At 38.4% G+C, this 22,228-nt stretch overlaps 3 protein-coding genes across 4 annotated transcripts; 1 reads left to right on the top strand and 2 right to left on the bottom strand.

Annotated features, from left to right (window-relative positions):
• Positions 1-171: 171 nt before the first annotated feature.
• On the bottom strand, positions 172-8,834 carry LOC140784826 (uncharacterized). Of its 2 annotated transcripts, none has more exons than XM_073132408.1 (3): positions 8,624-8,834; positions 1,130-1,280; positions 172-1,006 (listed from the first exon to the last, which is right to left on the bottom strand). In XM_073132408.1, the coding sequence occupies exons 1-3, from the start codon at positions 8,756-8,758 to the stop codon at positions 396-398; spliced, it is 897 nt and encodes a 298-aa protein (XP_072988509.1). In that variant the 5' UTR covers positions 8,759-8,834; the 3' UTR covers positions 172-395. The 2 variants fall into 2 exon arrangements, with proteins under 2 accessions (XP_072988509.1, XP_072988510.1); XM_073132409.1 differs by having other exon boundaries at positions 1,130-2,067; positions 8,624-8,833.
• A 2,458-nt stretch (positions 8,835-11,292) lies between these two features.
• On the top strand, positions 11,293-15,604 carry LOC140784430 (uncharacterized). The gene is made up of 9 exons (XM_073131843.1): positions 11,293-11,667; positions 11,751-11,811; positions 11,897-12,029; positions 12,095-12,218; positions 12,597-12,653; positions 12,742-12,838; positions 13,461-13,668; positions 14,839-14,899; positions 15,004-15,604. The coding sequence occupies exons 1-9, from the start codon at positions 11,293-11,295 to the stop codon at positions 15,061-15,063; spliced, it is 1,176 nt and encodes a 391-aa protein (XP_072987944.1). The 3' UTR covers positions 15,064-15,604.
• A 508-nt stretch (positions 15,605-16,112) lies between these two features.
• LOC140785098 (uncharacterized) lies at positions 16,113-20,961 on the bottom strand. Its single transcript, XM_073132830.1, has 4 exons — positions 20,267-20,961; positions 18,952-19,104; positions 17,990-18,679; positions 16,113-17,523 (listed from the first exon to the last, which is right to left on the bottom strand). Exons 1-4 carry the CDS (start codon positions 20,612-20,614, stop codon positions 16,447-16,449), a joined length of 2,268 nt encoding a protein of 755 aa, XP_072988931.1. The 5' UTR covers positions 20,615-20,961; the 3' UTR covers positions 16,113-16,446.
• Between the last annotated feature and the right edge of the window lie 1,267 nt (positions 20,962-22,228).

Raw genomic sequence — 22,228 nt, 5'->3', positions numbered from 1 at the left:
CAGCTGCTGAAAAGATTATATACAATACCAAAGCATCCACAAAGGCAGAACAAATGTTCTATATTAACATGTGCCATGAACCACAGGACATAACCACGGCAATTCATTACCTGGATTCCGGGCATGCAGGTAGCCTATAATCTCTTGAAATTACAACAAAATACTAGACTATTAGAACAATGAGTTTACATGTTAGGCTAACTGGTCTAAATACATATCTCCAAGTTACATACCAACAATGGCAAAGGTCGCAAGCAGCACCACTTAGATACAGAAGATTTAGAACATAAGAGTACAACACTGGAATTATGTTATGCCTGTAACCATAGACAAAGTCCAAACAAAGATTTAAAAACTAAATCTCGATGCAAAACATCCTAATGATTTCAAGAGTTTCAACAGTTGACTGGAGAAGCCTTGGGCAGATGTTGCTGCCCATCATCGCAGTTCATAATAGGTGCTTCCTTAGGGACTGCAGCCTCTTGATCATTATCCTTGACACTGCCATTCTCAGATAAAATCTCTCCATTTTTGGCATCCTCACCTGAAGCATCTTCTTTAGGGTCAGATCCTGTGGGAGGCACTTTAGAATCTTCTGGCTTGTCTTCCTCTTTCTTCTCTTCCTCTAATCCTGTATCTGCAGGTTTGGCCTTGTAAGGCTCTTTGGAGTCTTCAACTATCTTTTCACTCTCAGTTTTATTTTCGTCGTTCTTCATAGCCTTATCCACCAAATCTTGCTCAACAACAGTTTCAATCACAGCTTCTTCAGTAGCAATCTCTTTCACAGTTTCAGTGCCTTCCATATCTACAACAGCAGACTCTTTTGTTTCCACTGGAATGGAACCTTTTTTATTACCATGTGATTCATCTACACTACTGTCCATTTTGTCCTTTGCTTCTTTTTTGGTGCTTGATTTCCTTTCTCGTTTCTTAGGTTTCTCACCTTCTGGAGTCTCAGTTGCCTTTGCTTTTTCGCTAATCCTAGCAGAACGCCTTGGAGTATCACCTGTTTACAAGCAATTTAGTGCGATGCAAAGCTTCATATTCATCCCATCTGGAGAAAGAATATGCATTGAGGACAGAAAGCGAGCAAGAGAAAGCGAAGAAAGGAGGAATGGAGTGTTTTTACCTGTCCCCCAATCAAACTCTGAAGAAGAAGGGCCTCCAGGGTGGGACCGTAGGTACTGATCCAACTGTTTCTTATTCTTAATATCCTCACCAGTAGGTGAAATGAACACAATCTCATTCCGTCTTGGTGTGCCACCCATTTTCGGAGTGAACTGTCAAAGCAGGGAAGATATAAGGTTACTGTGAAAGCAAGAGTCTGCAGCACTCAATTCCCGAGACAAGTACAGCAGACATAGCTTTAAGTGTTGCAAATATTATATTGAAGTTGGTTACTGCAGAAGAGACCCCATTGAAATACTTTCGCAAGGAGGAAAAAGAAGCTTCTCATTTACAAACGAGAGAGGATGTAGAAAGCATCCTAGTGCACGAGGCTCCAACCAAGTCCAGGAAAGGCAAAATATATGCAGCCTTAACTCCATTACTACAATGATTCTATAAATAGACCTCATGATCACTTAGGTGCAAGAGGCAAACCTTACCATCGCAGAAGCAACAAAAAGATAAAAGAATCACTTTTTCTCCTGACAATTATGATATGAGATGCTTTAGAAACATATCTAGTCATCTTTCCAAAACCTCTCTACAGTCGATAGTGTATTAAAAAAGAGAGTCAGAAATGGAACAGGTAATAGACAAAAGAAGTGAAGAAAAACAATAATATAAAGAATTAAATAGTTGTGAATACAAAATAAGGCAGATACTGGCTATGCAGGAAAACTTGTGGATAAGCATGGAGATAAAATGTTTGTCAAAGCAGAACAGAATTAGAAAGTATAATGCCGAGAGAAGAGAAAACAGAAACGGCTGGCAGGAGTCAAATCCCCATTGTCAAATTACTAATAACTGTCATTCAAGGAACAAAGCGCCATCCTCTTCAATAAGCTAAGATAGGAAGTCAACTGCCAAGGCAAGTTTCTGGAAATGGAGAAGCTTGAAATCCTGTTGCATAAAACAGGTTTTTGATTCACAATGAATGGCTAAGCAGAAAGATAAATATTTGCCCAAAAAGAATAGAATTATGATAATAAATGGAAGAAAGAAGCAGATGATTGGCAAGAGTCATGACCAAACCACCACAACAAGCACTTTCTCTCTCTCAAAAAAGAAAAGAAAAAAAGAAAAAAAAATATATATATATATATACATACACGCCACAACAAATAACCAGGCAGCATCCTCTTTAATAACCTGAGATAGGACATCAACCATGAAAGCAAGTTTCCAGATATGGGGAACAGAATCCTATTGCATCACAACAGGTTTTGACCCAAAAAGAGTTAAATGAAAGGTTTCTACTACAAGCTAATTAGTGGTCCACTAAATCATCTCACTGAAAATATAGAGAACTCCACCCAAATAAGCAGGAAACAGAGAAACCAAACAGTAGAGCTCTGATTTGAGAGTTCATGTTAAATCAGAATGATCGTTATTGATGAGTAAGACATCCAACAGGATAGAGAAAACATATCAGCACATGAAGTCTAAGCAAATCTCAATGTCCTCTTCCTAATTGAAATTGTTCAAAACTGACTACATGCTCAGCCATATAAAATCTCATTCTGGAACAGAAACATTGAGTGGAACTTTCTTTGAAGTATACACTTCATCAGAACCTTTTAAAAGTGTGCTATTAAGAACTTTGCCAAACAACAAGGGTGCTCCACTGCATGAGGCTCCCGCAAATGCAAGGTTTAGGAGGAAAAATGTACAAAATCTTACCTTCATTACTGAGACGATGTTTCCATTATTTGAACCAATGACCTTTGACGCAAGAAATTTAACCAAATATAATAGTGAAATGGTTTGATGAGTTCCCTCTCTCATCAACATCTACCAATTCGGTGAAAGTGATGCATCCTATCTTCGGACAAAAGCAAACCCCCAAAGCACATAGTTTTCTCCCGAGTATAATTATGTATATTCCTTTAAAAGTCTTCATAGAATGAGTTTAATAGCAACACTTTGGTAAGGGGAAAAAAAGATTGAGCCAAATATTATGGAATTTGCAGAATCAAAATATAAACAAAGTAGAAGGTTAGCTGCTTACATTTATATTTCATTTAACCAACATATCATCAAATAATCCTTAATGGACAACAGAAATAAAAAAGCAAGCTGACCAATGAAATTCTAAAAGTACAATACAAAATTTGTTCTCTCTTTAAATCTGAAAAAAAAAAATCAAGAACAAACATGACATAATTACCAAGAAACTCAGATTACAAGATCATAACAACTTATAACAAAAAGTATAAAATAAAGTTAGAAACATGTTCAATAAAAACAATCTCACATTATTGGAAAGTAATAACTATTGCAAAACATGGCAACATTGAGAATTTTCATTTGGACATAAAAATCTCTACATTATTTTTGGAGATACAGCTCATTTTACTTTTGTGGCAACCAAAATTCCCTTCATAAAATAAGACTTTAACAATGCATCCATAAAAATTTAAAGTGCATTAAAGTATTCGAATACTTAATACTCCATGCATACTTCATATATAACAGCATTTTGGTTTAAAGAAAAGGTACAGCTGAAACTGCAAAGAGCCAAAGAGATATTTGAAACAGATTCAAAAAGGTGAGAAGCTAGTTCTTGAAATGGGAACAGGAAGACACTTGAGTTTTACTTTAGAGTTGGGATAGAAGCATAGCTAAGCATGGGAAAGTCCAGAGAGATAATCAGGCAGAGACTAGGGTAAAAGTTGGTGATGAAGAAGAAACCTAAAATTTGATGTAACTTTTAGTGATACAATAACGAAAAACCCTTTTTAATTTTGTGTTAGTAGGGACATGCACATATGTCAGATATACGTCAAAAGGACATCAGAAATACATATGCTAAAATTGATTAAACAGATTAATATAAAAAGCAAATACATAATTGCCCACCTTCCAAACATGACCAGAAATGTCTAATAGACTCTAGAGGGACGTGTTAGTTCCAAATATGGACACGGAAATTACTAAGTACGGAATACAGGGACAGATTTGGATAGGTTTACTAGCTTCTCCCAAGTCCATTAGCCCAAATGTACTAAAGCCTTTCCTATATGATTTCACCATGGAAAGCCCTAACCTAACAATACAAGTCAATGAACCTTGGCTAGCAAATGACAGCAGTACACGGCTGAGGAAGACAGCAGCGGTAGACGTCAATGGGTGATTACAGAGGTAGATTGCTGTGGGAGACAGTAGACTATGAAATAAAGTGTTAAAAAATTTGATTTCTCATTACCAAACAACAATTTTACGCATCTCATATTATACCCACTATCTCAGTTATCATCCTCAATGCTCGAGAATAGAAATGCAACAAAAATATCTTGCCTCCTCAATCTTGTACCCACTTTTTCTTCATTGTAACTCTAATGCTTGAGATCAATAATGTTAATATGCCATCTGGGGAGGTCAAGATATTTGCAGTCTTAGCTTCTTTATTTTAAAGGTTGTTCCAATGACTCAAACCGTCTACCACTTGGATGCAAGGGGCAAACCTTATTGCCACACTAGTTGATGTTCTCTCGTTCCAATAACTTGTAAATTAATAACAAATAGGCACTCAAGAATCCCCATTCCCCCAATAAGTCTGATTATACCAGATTATAAGAGTAAAAGATTAATTCTTTGAGAAAAAAAACTGTTTTTATCTGATTACCATGACATATTCATCCAAAGCTCTAAACTTTAAGCCTTTGAGAAAGAAAAAAAAATGTTTTGATCTGATTATCATGCCGTATTCATCCAAACCACTTGAGTCTTGTTCTTGCATTTGTTTCAGAATACTAGAACCACAGGTAACATATTCTTCTCCTTCTTATTGCCTAAGAAGATTATTCAGAAGCCATGATATTGGTTCATTGGTTGCCAAAGGATACGAACATAGACAAGCAGAACATTTTAACTAGAGGTCTAGAACTTTGATGTGGCATGACCCTCTAGTTTCAATTATGATCAATCTCGTTAAATCCAGTACCAATGACTACTAAATTTTTTGATACTTGCGTAAACATGATTGCAAGTGAGAAAAGGTTATCAAAAGGGGCAAAAGTCACAAAACATATCAACCTGAAAAATGGTCTCCAAGTAGCTAGGTTGATGTTTGTCAGTAACTGCGTAAAACTATGCTAGGACATGCAAATAACAGAGATGAAATAGAAAAGGTGTGCATCTTTCGATAGCAAAGACAATCAGAGCTCAAGCAAGACAAGAAACAGAGCAGCAGCAAATCACAGTCAAAATTCAGGACAAGCTAGAAAATCCATTTGCGAAAACATCATGAATACAACCCTATAAAATTTGCTGGAGAATGCTAACTGCAAGCTAGTATATATTGTTTGCCAAGTAAAATTTCCAGACATATGACAACTCTTATTTGATAAAACAAATGTAGCCAGTTTTCCGTTCACAGCTTGATTGCAGGTCGGGACTTGCCAAATGCATTAAAAGTAATGCCAATGACAGAACCTATTTGACTTCCTCAAAAGATCCTCCAGTTTCATGGATGTTGTGGACAATCTGGAAGAAAATATACTGGAACAGGATGAAATACCATAAAAAACATCTTAAACATAACAAAAAGGTCGGAAACCTTACACTTTGTCTACAAATGGAAACTTAAAGGTGCAACATATACACATTGGAGATTAACACTTAAAATCACATCCCTATAATGTTCCTTAAGACAACTTAATTAAACAAAATACTCTTAAAAAACTTCTACAAAAGAAAGTTTAAGTCTAAGCATTGTCATAGAACATAAGAGAACTTAAGATAAACAGGATGGAACAAGCAAAATAGTTACAACTAATTGACAGTTATAGTTGCTTTCCAAAATTAAAGTCTATAAATAAGATATAGATTAAGTGAGACTGTGTTAGAAAAAGGACTATCTCGAAATATGATTAAAGAGCCTTTCCAGAAAGGTGATCAGCAATCAGCACATTTATCTTAGATTCTAAATATATATTCTCATTATTCTAGCTTAGTTAAAAGAAACAAAATATAAAATTTTCATACCTAGATAGATAAGTGTGTAAGATAGATTCTTAGCAATATATTAATATTCTTCTTATCTACAACTTACATTACTGTGCATACATGATCTTTTATCCTTTTTAACATTGAGCCCATTACTCTTAAAATAGTAAGATCGTATTACTTTCTATAAAACTGCAATTATGAAGGAATGATGAAATGGTGTTGTGGCTCAGTAACAACCAATATGTAAGGCATACTAAAGACTACCAAGTATGACAAACATAAACGTAATACAAAATCTTAAAATTAAGTTATAGAGAAGTTTGAAATAATTTCTTTGCTGTGCTCCATCTGGTGGCTCCATGACATAAACATCCATAACCACAATAATGGTTAGCTGCACATTTTGGATGAGTGGCTCCTTTCAACTGGTTAGGAGCCTGGATGTTTTCAACATTCAAAACTTCCTTTTCTTTTTCTTTTAATCCAACCTATAGGAATCAAAATAAAAGGCAAATCCGTACGATACGCCAGATCCGGGGCAGTTAATGAAAGTCAGGGCACTCCTTGATGTGTCAATTTTTTTTAAGATGTTATATCCATAATTAATTCTCTATATAACATCTAGAAAATATTTGCTTAGTAACGACAAATGAAGAATTATGGAGACATAAGCCAAATTTTGAACAATAGCATCCCATGGTCATCTATAGTGACTCATGCATAATAGGATAGAGATATCTGGACACTCCACGCTGATGTCAACAAACTAGGCACTTCCTTTTAAGAGGGTCATACCTGACATTATCCTGTAAAACTTCCATTTACCTTCTTATAGTGTGAATCAAGCCAGATCTCAAGTTTTACCTAACCTTAAGTCTGAAATATACTACAAGTTGCTGACCATTTCACAACCTTAAACTTGGAGACCACTGGATATTATTTACGGCACACGTAAATCTTAACTCCACAAATCCTGCATGCCAGAGTCAACAAAATTGGCAAGGTGAAATGGATACATATAGTATAAGTAAGGTGGATAGTTGTTGGTGGGCAAGGATAACAGTCTTCAATTAAGCAGGGTAGTCAGCTTTGAGTAATGAGTTAGCACATGTGATCATCTACCTACCATCATCCTTTAAGTCAAAATGCCCATTCTACTCTTGCACCAGTAAATCCAATAATCCTTGGCTTCATATTAGTATATAAGCTCCATTGATCCACCATTATCTTAAAGGTTGTGCAATAACTTGATGCCAGCAATGTTACCAGGCATGTTAGGGCCAAAATATATACAGATATAGTAGATCCGCCAAAAAGGCTAATACGACAAAGTAGAAATTAAGAGGAAAAGAGGGGCAAGAAGGGATTTCTCATGGTGGTAGCCACGTAAGTGAGAGAAATACATGGCAGTGGTTTAGTGTACAAAGAGCGAGTGATGGTGGATCACAATGGCTATTGGTAGTAGGCACATAAATGATAAATATGGAAAAGACAAAAAAAATTTCCAGCCTGCAACTCAATACACACATAAACTCTACACCCTAAATCTCATATATATAATTTGTGCCTTATTACCTTATAGCAGGCTGAAGTACCATGTGGCTTGATAGACTTGAACCATATTGAACTAATCTATATACCTACCTTCATTTTATCCTTAATTTGTTGATCTATAGTGTCTGACCAAACTTGTTCTTCATAATCATGTTCTAGGCATGACTAAGCTGGGCTCAGATGTTTCCAACATTAGCCCCAAACCTTTGTACATATCGTAGGAAATGGTAGTCCTGAAAATATTGTGCATTGCTTTCTATTGGCATTGCAGAGTTGCATCATTACAATATTATAGCAAAATCCAATGAACATATGGCACCACAAATCTCAAATTTAAGGTTAATCTGCACTATTAATTAATAGCTAACTCTTGATTCCATAACTTTCTATCTGTAATCAGATATCACAGTCGCTAGTGTACATAAATTTTATCAACAGAAAGGAAAAGATCTCTGCACAGGACATGCAAACATAACAGGAACATAATTAAACCTTTCGTTACTTTACTAGCGACAAACCCTCGAAATTTATATGCAAAGCCCATAATTCCAGTAGATAACAACCAAACAATCATTATAGAAATTTTAAATCCCAACCTCTCAGCATATTAACCCAAACCCTAAAGCTTACAACTTACGAGTCTCAGCCGAGGAAACTACCACCATAACATACAATTTCAACCCAAATCTACCAAAGCCGGAATAGGAAACCACTCGATAACGATAAACCACACCCATGCACCTCCACAAACCAGCTGAACCACAAAAAATTACCAAGCCAAGAAAGCACGCTCTGAAACCCTAGCAAGCACAGGAAGAATCCCAGACACAGCCAAACGAACCAAGATCTCGGTCGAGACGCAAGAAGGCACGAATTAATCAAGAAAGTTTGATAAGAAAAACGGAATTGAAGACTAAGAAGAAGAAAACACGAAAGAAAATTGAGATTAAACCTTCTTCTTCCACCCGGATGGAGCTGGTAGCTCCACAGAGACCTCCTCCTGCGCCTCCTCCACCTTCTTCTCCTCCGGAGAAGCGAATTCGCCTGCCTCGACCTCGACCGCGTGCTTCGCCTCGTCGCTCGTCATGGCTCCCCTGTTTTCGAGTTCTCTCTTCCCGCTCTCGTTCTGGGAGTGGGGGGATTAATTGTACGAAATGCCAGGAAAGGTATAAAATAAAAGAAAATGGATATTATATACAGTAATACAGTCACACGCCGTTTCGCAGGAGACGTCGGGCGCGAATCGGATCCCAAATCGGAGAGGAATAGGAACATTCGCGTCCGCGGGAGGCTAACGCGGCGGATTGTCATTGGTTCAACGCTCGGGTCCGTGAATGGCACGTGCGCTTTTGCGAGCGAAGTAAACGGACCGGATCGGTTGGGGACACGTGGGAGGAGTGGATAACCTTTTAGATGGATATAGTTCCGAGACTTTCTCTTTTATTATATATTTTTTGGTGCTTAGATTTTTGGTCGGATTTGGGAAATCGGATGACTCGGATGCGATCAATGCGAACGTCCTCACTCCCCTGCTAGCGCTACCGAATCTTTTTCACTTATTTTCTCCAATGATATAAAAACGGCAACAAGATTTGAATAAATTTAGTGATTGAATATGGCCCGTGTCACTCACAATAGATTTGCTGAACTTTCTTTTCAGTTAAGACCCTACATTATTTTAAATTGTGTATTGAATATGTTGAATGGCCACCCTTGTTAATTAGGAAACGATATCCAATGCTTTCACAGTAGCAAGAGGGGTGGGTGTCAAATATTTCTCTGAATATTCGCACGATCAAACTAAAGAATCTTTGGCCTACTTGATTCCGTCAAACTCCATCCAATCAGATTGCCACCGAGACATCTCTTAAAACATGTTTTTCCCGTAATTGTCCACCTATTGAAGTTGACCTTGATACCTCCCAACTGTCCTACAGTTGGGTTGTTAATATGCTCCCACCTAATCACTATAGTCTAATAGAGTATGATTGCAGACTCCGAAGCGTCCCGTGACGACGGTCCTACGTTTAATAAATACATGCAGATAAAAATCCAAATGCTGGTGGGCTAATAGGACTGTGAAAAGTTTCTTCTTGGGTTTGGAAAACCTCATAAAACTCAGGCTGCAAAAATTAAAGATGGTATTATGAATCGGTCGGAAATAGTGGCTTCACTATTGTGCTTAATGACCCACAGATCACTCCCACTCCCTTGGGTTACATGCCGGCTCATGTTAACTATGATAACATTCTTTTAGAAACCATGGTCGGTGATCTTCTAAAAAATGGTCGGTGGAAGGTGGACCACCTTTCTAAATGGTTTGGCAGTGTCTAGAACACTATTACCAACTTACGAGTTGGTAATTTAGTAGACAATTAAATTTGGTGGCCTAACCTGAAAGATAAGACTATTGCAAAAGCAGCGTATTCCTTTATGTGCGCGCCGCGCCCTACATCGAATGGGTCTGGATCAGAATAGATTGCTCTTTGAAAACTTAAAGTCCACCCAAGGGTTAAGGCCATTCTATGAAAAGTTTAGTGAGAAAAAATTCATACTAATACTCTTCTCCGGAGTTTGCATATTGGGCCGACAGATATGTGACCTATGTGTGGCCTATGGGAGGAGAACGTAGAGCCTTTGTTCTATCACTATTGCTATGCCTTTAAGATCTAGGGGGTTATTGCCCAGAAACTCATAATCCTCTTTTCGCTGGATAGTAATCGGCTAACTTATGATTGGGACCATTTGGAGAGAGACCAAGATAAGTTTATGGCCATTATAATCTCCTCAATTTGGATGATTTTAAAGGCCTAGAATAAACTTTGCATTGAGGCTGTCCAAACCAAAGCAGAACACACTACTTGGTTGGCGTCTTAGATGACAATTGAATATTTTGATAGGAGTGGGGTTTGAGAAACCGGTCATCAGCTTGACCCAAAAGTTAAAAGATTGGACTCCACCTCCTAGTGTCACTAAAATCAACTTCGACAAACTATAGGACCTGCTGAGCAATAATAGTGGTGGTGGTTTCTTGGCACAAAACCACCATAGTGTCACGATGTTCTGGTCTAGCCACCCAACCATGATCAGCACTGGCCTTGAAGCTAAGGCCCAAGCCCCTCTTTTTTGCTGCGATTGCTGCCGCTCAACTTAAAGTCAATCGTGTCATTTTTTAAAGAAATTCTATAGCACTCACCAAAGCACCTCCATGAAGTCCCCCTAAATCCTAATGCATCCGAGATATTATTCACTATTGCAGAACCATATTTATAACTCCTCTTTTATTCCCTGATGTGCATGTCTTCAAAGGTTATAATAGGGCAAATGATTGGGCTGCTTCATTTTAAAATGCGGCATTCTTTTGATGCTCTGGGTGGGTGGGTGGCTGCCCTTCTCCTCCCAAATCTGGCTCTTATCACCTCTATTGACGTCGAGAGCATTTGGCTCTTATCACCTTTGTTGAAGCCGAGAGCATTTGGCTCTTATCACCTTTATTGACGCTGAGAGCATTTCTATCACTGGGATGACTTTTAATATATAGCTGGTCTCACATCTCCTTAAAAGAAATTAATAAATAAAAAGAATATATATGCTTAAATAAGTAAGGTAAAGAAAGAAAGAATGAAAGAAATAAAAAAGGAGAAGGCTTGCAAACTTTGGTTTCCTCTAGTCTCGGCCCATCAGAGACTCATGAGGCCCGGACGATTGTGTCGCACCAACGCCACCGCAAACCCAATCCTCCTCAGCTCCCTCCTCCTCCCGTATTCCCGCCGAAAATTCCCAAAATTTCCAGCCAAGACCTCCCCTATCCTCTCTCCGCCCCCGCGTTCCGCCCCGCAGCTCTCTACGGTTTGGTCTCGCCGCAGCCGGCGCCTTTGCTCCCTAACGCCAAGAGCCAGCTCAAGGATCATGTCCTCGGAAGTCGTGATCCCCGATCCCGAGTCGCTGGAGAAGAAGAAGGCCTCGATCCGGAATGCCGGCACGAGCAAACTCCAAGTGGGTCTTCTAATCTATAATCTCCACAAGTTTACATGTTTTCGCGTTAAAAATCGCTTTAAACTCCATACTTGAATCATTAGGTGATCGCCGACTTCGATGGCACTCTTACCAAGTATTGGTTCAATGGTACTCGTGGCCAGAGTACGTCACATTTGATCGATTTTTATTGATGTTCTTTACTACATTTTGGTTTGATATCTAATTGGAATTGGTTTGGTGGTGGTAGCCAGCCATGGTTTGTTGCAGCAGGGGAACCCGGATTTCGACGCCAAGAGGCAGGAGTTGTATGAATACTATCACCCGTTAGAGATTTCGCCCACATTACCGATCGAGGAGAAGACGAAGCTCATGGAAGAATGGTATTTGTTTACTCTATTTGATAGTTTGACCAAACATGTAGTAATTGATTTGCTTGTCACCAAAGGTGGGAGAAGACACATGGTCTTCTTATTGAGGGGGGGCTTACTTATGATGCAATAAAGAAGTCGGTGGCTGATGCTACAATTGCTTTTAGAGATGGCGTGGTGGAGCTGTTTGAGTTCTTGGAGGTAGGAATGTTTCAATTCTGGAATTCTTTTATGAATTTTGTTGAGTACTAACCATGTACGTTATTAGAAGACAAGTGTCAGTAGCTAATCAGCATGCATAATAGCATAAAACCATTAAGATAAAGGTCTTTTGATCTGTATGAAACAAGGAGCAATATCTGTTATGTTGCCTTGTAATCTCACTAAAGGAATAATCTGGAGTTGCATAGGATATCTCCTCCACTAGTTAGATTATATATGCTGAAGTAGCTACAACAATTTTCAGAATTCTATAACAGCGGTTTCATGTGCTTTATAAGGACCTATGACCTTTTAGTAAGACGAACTAGAACATTTGGTTATATTCCTAATAAATGTTGATGTGTCTAATATTTTCAGGAGAAAGGTATCCCTGTCCTAATATTTTCTGCAGGTCTGGCAGACATCATAGAGGAGGTTAGTTTAGAAGTAAAGAGTATCATGATATTCACATTTATAACAACGAAAGGCGGCTGAGAATTATTTGCTCTTGTTATTTGACCAGGTCTTCAGGCAGAAACTTCACAGGTCTTTTAAGAACATCAGGGTTGTATCTAACAGAATGGAGTTCAATGAGAATCGCTGCCTTGTCGCCTTTAAAGGTGAACTGAGCTCTTTGAAATTTTGCTTAGACTATCTCTGACAATCCTGCTCCTGCTCAGTCTGCAGAGACCTTCTAGCTGCAGATGCATAAATTCGACTTGAAATAACAACATATGCTTTCTAATGATTTTTCTTTTTTCTTTTCTTTAGAGACTGCTAACTTTTCTATTTTGGTACAGCAAGTATAATAGAATTTTGAAAAGTGTCAAGCATATGTCATGAGGAATGAGATATTTCTTGTATGCTCATATGAACTGCTAAAGCTTTAATGTTAATACTTGGAAAAAGTTAAATATGATCAATTATATTTCGATCACTAAATATGTTAGATATCCAAATGTATTGATAACTGTTTATCTAAGAGGAGGTGAGATTTGTAGGTTGTATTGGATATCGTGCAAGATCAACTGAAGACTATTTATAGTCTCATTCTTAGCTTGGATAACTCATCTACTGTCCCTAATTGCTAAAGCACTTCAGCAATATTTGTGCTATCTGGATCCTATTTCCCGTCTTGGATTTTGCAACTGATACCGTTAATATTCTTTTATTTGATTCAAATCTCAGTTGATCTAATACTACTCAGTTCTCATTGACTATTTCTTGTTCATACTGCTGCAGGGAAGACAATTCATGTTTTGAACAAAAATGAGCATGCCTTGGATATGGCTGCTCCTGTTCATGATAAGCTGGGAGATCTAAATGGATTAATTGCTGACAATGCCTTGGTGAAGAAGAGGACCAATGTGCTACTACTGGGTGATCACATTGGGGACCTTGGCATGTCTGATGGTGTCAACTATGAAAATCGAATTGCTGTTGGATTTCTGTGAGTAAATAGTTTCTTATTGTCCTTTCCCCATTTAGCTTATGGTAAACATGTAGATAGAGGGAAGGATTTGTAGTACGCCCTAGGTTTAGACTGCACACTTCTTTTTATCTTACATATTGGAGTTGGCAGTTTCTTGGATGTTCTCTGTCAAGTTTAGTGCCGAGGGTAATATAGCAATCCAGTGATATGGTCTGTTAAATGTTGTGCTGATTTGGGAATCTAATTAATTTTCCTTTTGGGTGTTGCACTGTCTCTCAAAAGCTAGAACCCAAAGGTTCTTGAGAAAAGGGTAGGTTTGACAAGTTTGCAGTCTCATACATGTGCTTGTTTTGTTTTTGGATCGATGTGGGTGTTCTCTATGAGGCTTACTAGATACTCTTTCAAAGTAAGACTTGTAGTACCAGACCTACCTGAACCTATTCATTAGTTTGTTATTTCTGGTTTAAGGTCTGACAAAACATATAAAATGTAGTCACTTTTTAATCCATTATAAGAAATACGACTAACACAAAACACAATTCTTTGTTCTTGACTTACTATCTTGAGTCCGAGAATCTTGACTCTCTTGGAATCTTCAGATATTATTAGTGATATTACTTTGTGTTGCCAAGCATGGCAGGTTCGCCATTTTGTTAATTTGTTCATTTGGATATAGTTACTATCTATAGTGATTCGAATTGAAGACCCCATACAGCGGAGCTGATTTTATATTCTTTGTTATTGCTAGCAGCACTCATTTCCTCTCTGCTCCTCCATCTAATTAACCTTGGTGCCAATAGCTAAGCTAGGTTAGTAATAATTACTATTTTCCTTATGATAATAATGTTTCAAAAGGCTCCCTTTTTTCAGGGAAAACATGTTCAGTCATATGGTGTAGGACATTTTGTTACTTGACAATTGATCACCTGTTCAATTTCTGGTTTGCCGGAGACTTCAATATTTCTATTTTCTTCTTTGATAATGTGCTTCACTATAGAAGAACGGTTTCTGACTTTTGTATCGGCATGAGTTAAACACACCGATGTAAATACATTTCCACTTTCCTGTCAAAAGCTTGGGTACTTTCTTTTATAATTTACTAACATGCTTGTTGTATCAAACATGGGATCAATAGTACTGGTTGTACATGTTCCAGCTGAGTTGACACAGAGACTTCGCTTTTTTCAGGAACAGCAATATAGAGAATTCTCTTAAGGATTACCGTGAAGCATTTGATGTTGTATATTTGGTAAGCAGCTAGCTGAAGTCACATTAATAATTTGGTAAATCACTGGTGTTATTCTTCCACTTTATTGTTCATTGCCTTTGATATCCTCATTTTCTTTTGAACAGAACGACACGTCCATGTGGGGAGTGGTTGAGCTAGCATCTCAGCTATGTGCAGCAGACTAGTGATCTTTTTGCTCTATTCTGCGATATTGCCTGCTCCTGCATGTTAAAATGCTATTGGAGCAGCTTGCTACTCTATGGGTAACTTAATTCACAAGCAAATGTTAGACTATATCCAGCACAAACATATGTGCCAAAAGCTACTGTACTCAGACTGAATTGTTGTATGTTTTCATAGTATATTTATCTGTCTTGTTCATCAATTGCTTCAAGACAGAAAGAACTGAAATATAAGTTCTCTCTATTTTTCTCGGTTTCTTACAAATCGGTGGGACATGACATGGCAATTAATAATCTAAATCCTGAACATTTTGAAGGTATGCTGATGATCAACTGGCGATTGTTTTCAGATTACAGCTATGAGCTCTATTTGTTAATGGGTTGTGTGCAGTGAGCAGCCAAGCAATGAACTGAGATCATTTGTATCCATGCTTGTTTTTAGAAACTAGATTTGATTGTGATGTGGGTTTACATGTATATTTTTGTCACCAAGGAATATTGTAAAAGTTGAAGTTTATGAATTTAACTAGATCATCGAGAAGTATTTAGGTTTTAAATTTTATAGGTTACTTTGTGGAAGCAAAATTTTCATCCCCATACTAGGAATGCCCAGATGAGACATTTGGAGATGCTACATCATGTGTTGTGCATGTTGGGATCCAGACAAGTGCAGGAACTCATCATGTTCCCATTCCAAGTCAACTAACACCTAAGTAGCTAATTAATTTGAGTTCCAGAAGATGCCAACTATCAAAAATAATATAATTTGCACGAACATTATATAAATGTATAGCCTGCAGATATCTTGGACAGTTCGCATCCCCTGATTGGTTTTCTATAAGTCTGTCGATATGTTTACATTAAATGAACATGAATAGCTATGACCATTACACGCATCATTTAATTACAATCTCAGGCATAACAGCTAAAAACATCACATGGCAACCAATAAGATAGCTTTCATGTACCTTGGCAGCCGCTCATGGGTCCCCTCTACGCACACATCATATTATATAAGACCACCAGAGATTCCAAAGTAGCAATGAGAAAGATTATTAGTTTAAAGATAAGACTATTTATTAACTGCATTAACAAGTTTGGGGAATTAGAACGCCACCACACAGTCCAAAAGACAAGTGAAATACACTGCACACACCCTTCCTATACAAAAAGATAGCTGGAGAAAGGGCCAGAATCACACATAACAAAGACCCTCATAGTCAGTTTAAATTAGAAGTTTTAAGTGAAAGGAAAGGAAAGCCTCTCGTGATCTCTTTGATGGGTTAGTTTGCCACCTTCACACATTGATCTCAAGCAAACTGCTGCAGATATGCCAAGTTAAAAGACAAGATAGCCAGCTCTTGCATAATAATGTCCAGAGATATTCTATACAGCAACTGCCGGTGTTAGAGTAACGGCTGTCGTTGGCTCAACCGGCCACAAAAACTCTGAAGTAGCTCCTGCTGCTGGAGGAAAAGCAGGTACACTGACTTCTTGAGATGACTCGGTGTAATGAAACTCGATTTGGAGGCGGTGATGCAGCGGGATTGAAGCCATCAGACCTTTCTTGATATCAACCTGTAATTCCCTGATTGGAATAGCAGCCAAGAAACTCTTGATGTACTCCTTGCATGACTCCTTGCCCTTGGAAACAAGCTCACCCTCTGCATCGCCACTTCCACTACCTAGCTCCTCAGTGTTGTCCTCTGCAGCACCATTTCCAGCTCCAGTGGAATCAGAGTTGGCAGTTGTCTTCTCATCAGGAATTCTGTGGATTAATGTACTGTCATCAAACTTTAGGATGTAAGCCTGGTTGCATCCTTCGTAGAGTCTCTCTCCAAGAGTGTCTATAATATAATAAGCATCACTTTCAACTTTGAGAACAAAGAAGTGATCATTCCAGCTCACTATATACAGCTGGGGACTTCCGTCGGTGGGACACTCTGACCCAATGCGGCTAATCTCATCCCAGATGCTATCAAATGACATTGCCTCATGGAGGAAATCAAATCCACCGTCATCATCATTGCCTTCTGGATGGAAGAAGCCGATGAAAGACTTACTGGGTACAACAGAGAGTTGGCGAATCTTGGCATGAAGAACAGTTTCTAGATCAAAATGCTTGTCAGGGAAGCGCTCTCGATACGTCTGGTTCTTGCAAAGATTTCTCCACTCGAGTGAGCCTTCTCGGATGAGACTGTCGAATTGGGACTTAATGGGCATCATGTCACGGTTAGTCTGGAACCAATCTGCAATGACAGCAACAAGTGCGGTGCATGCACTCTCACCAGCAGCACGTTCGCTCCTTTGGTCAATGGATGCAAAGAAGACCTGTGTTGAAATCTTCATGTGACCATCACGGCTCACTAATTCCTTTGACTCCCAGCTTCCTATAACAAAATTGTCGTCACCAAAATCTGATATTGACAAGCGATTAGCCAAACCTTCTTCATCCTTTTGCCTCTGCAAGCAGAAAGATACAACATTCTTAATCTCTTACGTAACAAATGTGATCACAAGAAAACTAAACAAGTACCGGTGCACAGAAATTGCAGCTAGGAAAAGAGTATGCATGAAAGAATCAGACAAGATACTGGCACGCTTACAAATATATGGTACTCTATAGGCAAGACAACGAGGATATACTATAGTAGATTAAATGACTGAAGCACCAACCCAGGGCAAAGTATACTTGATCCAATAGAGTCAGAACACAGTAAATAATGACAGTTCAGGACCTTAGGTAAATAATATTACAGTAGATGAATGCAGAACCAATTCAGCTCCTATAGATGACCAGAAAGATCAATTTACTAATTCAGAAATATCAACCTGATAATTAGTTATTGGAGTCCGTCTTAAATTATGTGATCCTCAAAGGTTATGGCCTATATATCAACAGAAAAGAGGAAAGGAAACAGATGCATACCCCAGTGGAGTGAGACTCATCAGAAGAGCTCAGTACACGACGGTCATAATCAATGTCATCCCCTCCCTCTTCTCCATATGCCTTCTTCAATAAAGGTTCTCCTTTAGTCTTCGGAGACCGAAAACTTAATTTCCTCTTTTTCCATGGTAGAATACTCCGTTTTGAAGGCTGTGACACAGGTTGCTCCAGAACAGATGCTGTCGTCTCCTCAGCATGTGAATAACCTACATCAGACCTCCGATGACTATAATAAATCCAGTCATCATACTCTCCATCAATCCTCACATCAAAGTAAAACGAACCACCAGCATAGTTAGCGTATGCTAATGTCCCATAGCTGAATGACTTCCTAACACTAGAAGTCATTTTCCCATCTTCTAGTTCTCCTTCATCAGGATCATCATCAAGAGAGTCTGTGTCAAATGGGTATGCACATTCTGCGTCATCACTTGGGGCAGAACACTTACCCTCACTGACTTCATCATCTCGGCAAGTCTTCTTGGATTTTCGGGTTGACACAAACTCTGAAAGAATTTTTACCTTTCTGAATCCTGCTTTAAGAGCAGAAAGCTCATCTTTTTCAGAAGGTAGGTTGTCTCCAGAAGAAGGTGAAGAAACAGGCACGATAGACCTCTGCACTGTCTCTGATGATTCTTGAGGAAGTCTCAATTCCACCAGACTGAGAGAAAGCTGCAATACAAGTAGATTCCAATGTCAAAAAGACAATAACTTTGACAAGAAAAATATCGACAACGTAGGTCAAGAAATATTCAGATCCATTGCTGATGATGTGGGAGAATTTCATACAGACATACAAAGTTTGTGCAACTATTACAAGAGTATAGCTGCATAAGGAGTCTAATCTTGTTTTCTGAAATCAACTGTACAAGGACCTTGACAAAAATTAAATACTGCAGCCTAACACTACAGTAAAGCATCAATATATGATATAATCAACATACATGAAGTGATGGCGAGGACTCGATGGCAACACCAGGCTGCAACAACGGAAGGCTTATCTTAACCTCTTCTTCAACTGTAGATGCATATTCGGCAAGGTTCAATGATGCTGTACCCATAACTGATGCCTTGCTCTTAGATCCCTGATTCAATCCCTAAACCAGAAGAATTGAGGTTATAGTCCCATTATGAAAATACAGGCATGTGGATAGCACAACATGAACTTGTTAGTAAAGATAATAAATTAGCTTCTTTAATCATGTTGCATCAGCGACATGATTGATCTGATGGTTTCATTCAATAGTAGTAGGCTGCATATACCAAACATTCCAAAATGATACAAATGCAATGCTCATAAAGATTAGAAAGGAAGATTAACTACCTTAGAGATTAAGATTCTTACAACTTTTCTCCAATGGTCTTTAATCTAACTTGTTTAATACTAAACTACAAAAGAGCTGGCAAGAAGAAAAGTTTTGCATCCAATACTATACTTAGGTAGAGCATTGATAGCATCAGAACAATAGAAGCATCTTAAATCAGGGGTATTGTTTAGTTGGTTCCAGTGCATCAATAACCAAACAAAACCCAAATTCTAAGGAACTACAAAGGTAGAGAGCATCGATAGCGTCAGAACAACAGAAGCCACTTATATCAAGGGTATCTTTTAGTTGGTTCCACTGCTTCAATAACCAAGCAAAACCCAAATTCTAAGGAACATGCTCTAACTTGCACTATTTTAAAAGGAAAATGACAAATAAATCAGGTCAACTAGAAGACTTCAGGAAATCATTTGTAGAATCCAGTGAGCCAAATTCAATGAGAAAAAGAAATAATAAAAGTAAAATAACTTCAGAAAAAAAACCTTAAAGGGAATAGGAGATAGTAATAACATCTAAACCTAAGGAAACTAAGTGGCATAAGAAGGAACATATAAATCCAATCATCTACTCAGAAAGCACCAAAGATCTTATATGAATGACCAAAGAATAACAAAACGGTGTTAATTTAAGCCCCAGTTCCTTTTAAATGGTCCAATTGAAACCCAAAAATTGCAGTATCAACATCAAAATACACGCAAACACACCCAAAAAAATAAAAAATAAAAATCCGATTCCTAAAATCTCAAATCCATTTCTAGCGAAAACACCTAGAAGAGAATAAATCAACAATAATCCAACGAATACAGACCAAATAATCCACAAAATTAGGCAACCAAACTCATTTCCGAAAAACAGAAAACCTAACCGAGAAACAAAAGTGAGATCAACATATCGACTAGGTACAAAAATACGCAGATGGCCAAATCCAACTCACATTGACAAAGACGACGAAGGACAACTCCCACGGATGGAAAATATTCTCCCTGTGCGAAGTCAAAGTCAGAACGCTCTCGAACTCCTCATTCCACTCCACCACTCCCCCTTCCCCCTCTCCCTCCTCTTCTACTCTCCCCACCTCCTCCTCTCTCGTGCGATTTCTCCTCACCGTCCTCCTCAGCGAGCTCAGCGCCGCCTTCGCCCCTTTCCACCTCACCTCCGCCGTCACCCTCGCCGCCGACTCCTCCACCCTAACCCCTTCCATCCTCTCCACCACCAGCTTCACCTGAAATTTCTTCGCCATCAACGGCGGCCACGGGCGCCACCTCATCATCCTCGCCACCATCCACGCCCTAAAACCCTAGAATCGCTTCCTCGCCGGCGAAGAGCACCGGATTCGCTTCAACAGGCTACCAATCCAGACGAGATCACTGCGTGAACCTCGGTAAATATCCGATCTTTGGAGTCGAACTCCCCAAAAGTTGCAGTTTTGGCAAACGGATCGTTCGATTTGAGATCGATCGAAAACGAGAGAGAGAGAGAGAGAGAGAGTTCGGAAGAGAATATGCGAGGGGGAGGAGAGAGAGAGATAAAACGGATTTCGTAGAGAGAGAGGGGGGAGCGGAGAACAAGATAAAGCGGAGTGGAGATATCGAAGTCCACGGTCTGGTTTTTATGCGTCGTTTTTTTAGTAAACTCCCACCGGTAACGGCTCGGATTAAGAGTTAAATGACATCCAGTAATTGAGAGCCTCTCCATTCTCTCAAATTAAATGGAGATCTCCAGTCCAAAGGGATGCCTTGCTGGACTCCCTCGGTTGCCGTAGGTTACAGCTGGATAGGGCCACACCTTTTATTAATCCACAAAAAAAAAAAACTTAATTTCTTTTTTCCTAATAATAAATAAATAAATATAGTCCCGGTGTTTGATGACTAAATATTTCTAAAATAATATAAGCATATTTATGCAATTAATTTTTGGTGAATAAAAAGCAGCAAGATTTTATTAAAATAATTACAAGGGTCAACTATCCTATGCACAAAGAGATGCGGAAAAAGCTAACCTTTATAGAGGCCCTACTCTAATAGTATTTGTTCGACCATATATATATATATATATATATATAATCATACACTGGTATCTATTTCAAAAAAAAAAAAAAAAAGGTGCATAAAGCTAAGCATATGCCATTTAAGGCATTAAACCAAACTAAAAATTCCACCAAGATGGTTCCTTTTGTTATACGGTAGATATAATATAGCTTGCAAGTTAAACTTTTATTACGTCTCACAATTTAATCACTTTTCTTGAAAGCAAAGGCTCGAAGAAGAAGAAGAAGAAGAAGAAAAGGTTTGTATTATTAGTATTGAGATTAAGAGGAGGTGGAGTATAGGATCAAGATTAGGGAAGTCGCCAGAGTCCACTTCCTGGCTTTATATTATATCCAAAGGAAATAATTGAATCGCACGGCGGTCGCAATCCCGGCAAATGCAATGGAATGGAAGTGGGCACGTCGTTTTTGGAAACTTTGGTTGTTTTCAGTCACTCTCACTGCCAATTCGGAGTCTTCGTAGCATCCCTGAGTTGCCGGGCATGGCATTTGGCCTTTTCACTGGCCCTAATTATTTAGGTCTCCTTTTTGCGTTTATACCCCTGAAAATTCTTGTATTTAGTTATATATATCCTCTCAGAATTTTTTTTTATTTTCTAAAAAAAAAATTATTTTATAAATCACATCCTATATTTTAACTATTTTATGAATCACATCCTGTCTTTGACTATTTTGTAATTCTATCCCTCATTTTTTTTATAATCCTCATTTAACATCCTGACGTTATTTTAACTAACTACTTAATATCAACTAAATTACTAAAATACTATCACTACTATTTTTCCTTCTCTCTGTTCTGCTCTTCTTCTCAAGAAGTCATAAGTAATTTAGGTATTTATAAATTATTTA

Source organism: Typha latifolia, chromosome 3, assembly GCF_019914945.1.
Source record: "Typha latifolia isolate L0001 chromosome 3, TyphaL0001v2, whole genome shotgun sequence".
In the NCBI taxonomy this organism is placed as follows: Eukaryota; Viridiplantae; Streptophyta; class Magnoliopsida; order Poales; family Typhaceae; genus Typha; species Typha latifolia.
Note: the sequence above shows the minus strand (reverse complement) of the source record. Positions and strands in the feature narration are given on the sequence as shown.

What these genes read in the sequence shown, in the direction of transcription:
- LOC140784826 (XM_073132408.1), bottom strand. Translation starts at nt 8,758, where the DNA reads ATGACGAGCGACGAGGCGAAGCACGCGGTCGAGGTCGAGGCAGGCGAA. An exon ending in CATCCGGGTGGAAGAAGAAG is followed by an intron (nt 1,281 to 8,623) that starts GTTTAATCTCAA and finishes CTGCTTTGACAG; the next exon opens with TTCACTCCGAAAATGGGTGG. An exon ending in AGAGTTTGATTGGGGGACAG is followed by an intron (nt 1,007 to 1,129) that starts GTAAAAACACTC and finishes GCTTGTAAACAG; the next exon opens with GTGATACTCCAAGGCGTTCT.
- LOC140784430 (XM_073131843.1), top strand. Translation starts at nt 11,293, where the DNA reads ATGAAAGAAATAAAAAAGGAGAAGGCTTGCAAACTTTGGTTTCCTCTA. An exon ending in CGAATTGCTGTTGGATTTCT is followed by an intron (nt 13,669 to 14,838) that starts GTGAGTAAATAG and finishes CGCTTTTTTCAG; the next exon opens with GAACAGCAATATAGAGAATT. An exon ending in CATTTGATGTTGTATATTTG is followed by an intron (nt 14,900 to 15,003) that starts GTAAGCAGCTAG and finishes TCTTTTGAACAG; the next exon opens with AACGACACGTCCATGTGGGG.
- LOC140785098 (XM_073132830.1), bottom strand. Translation starts at nt 20,614, where the DNA reads ATGGTGGCGAGGATGATGAGGTGGCGCCCGTGGCCGCCGTTGATGGCG. An exon ending in CCTTCGTCGTCTTTGTCAAT is followed by an intron (nt 19,105 to 20,266) that starts GTGAGTTGGATT and finishes CTTCTGGTTTAG; the next exon opens with GGATTGAATCAGGGATCTAA. An exon ending in AGTCCTCGCCATCACTTCAT is followed by an intron (nt 18,680 to 18,951) that starts GTATGTTGATTA and finishes CTTGTATTGCAG; the next exon opens with CTTTCTCTCAGTCTGGTGGA.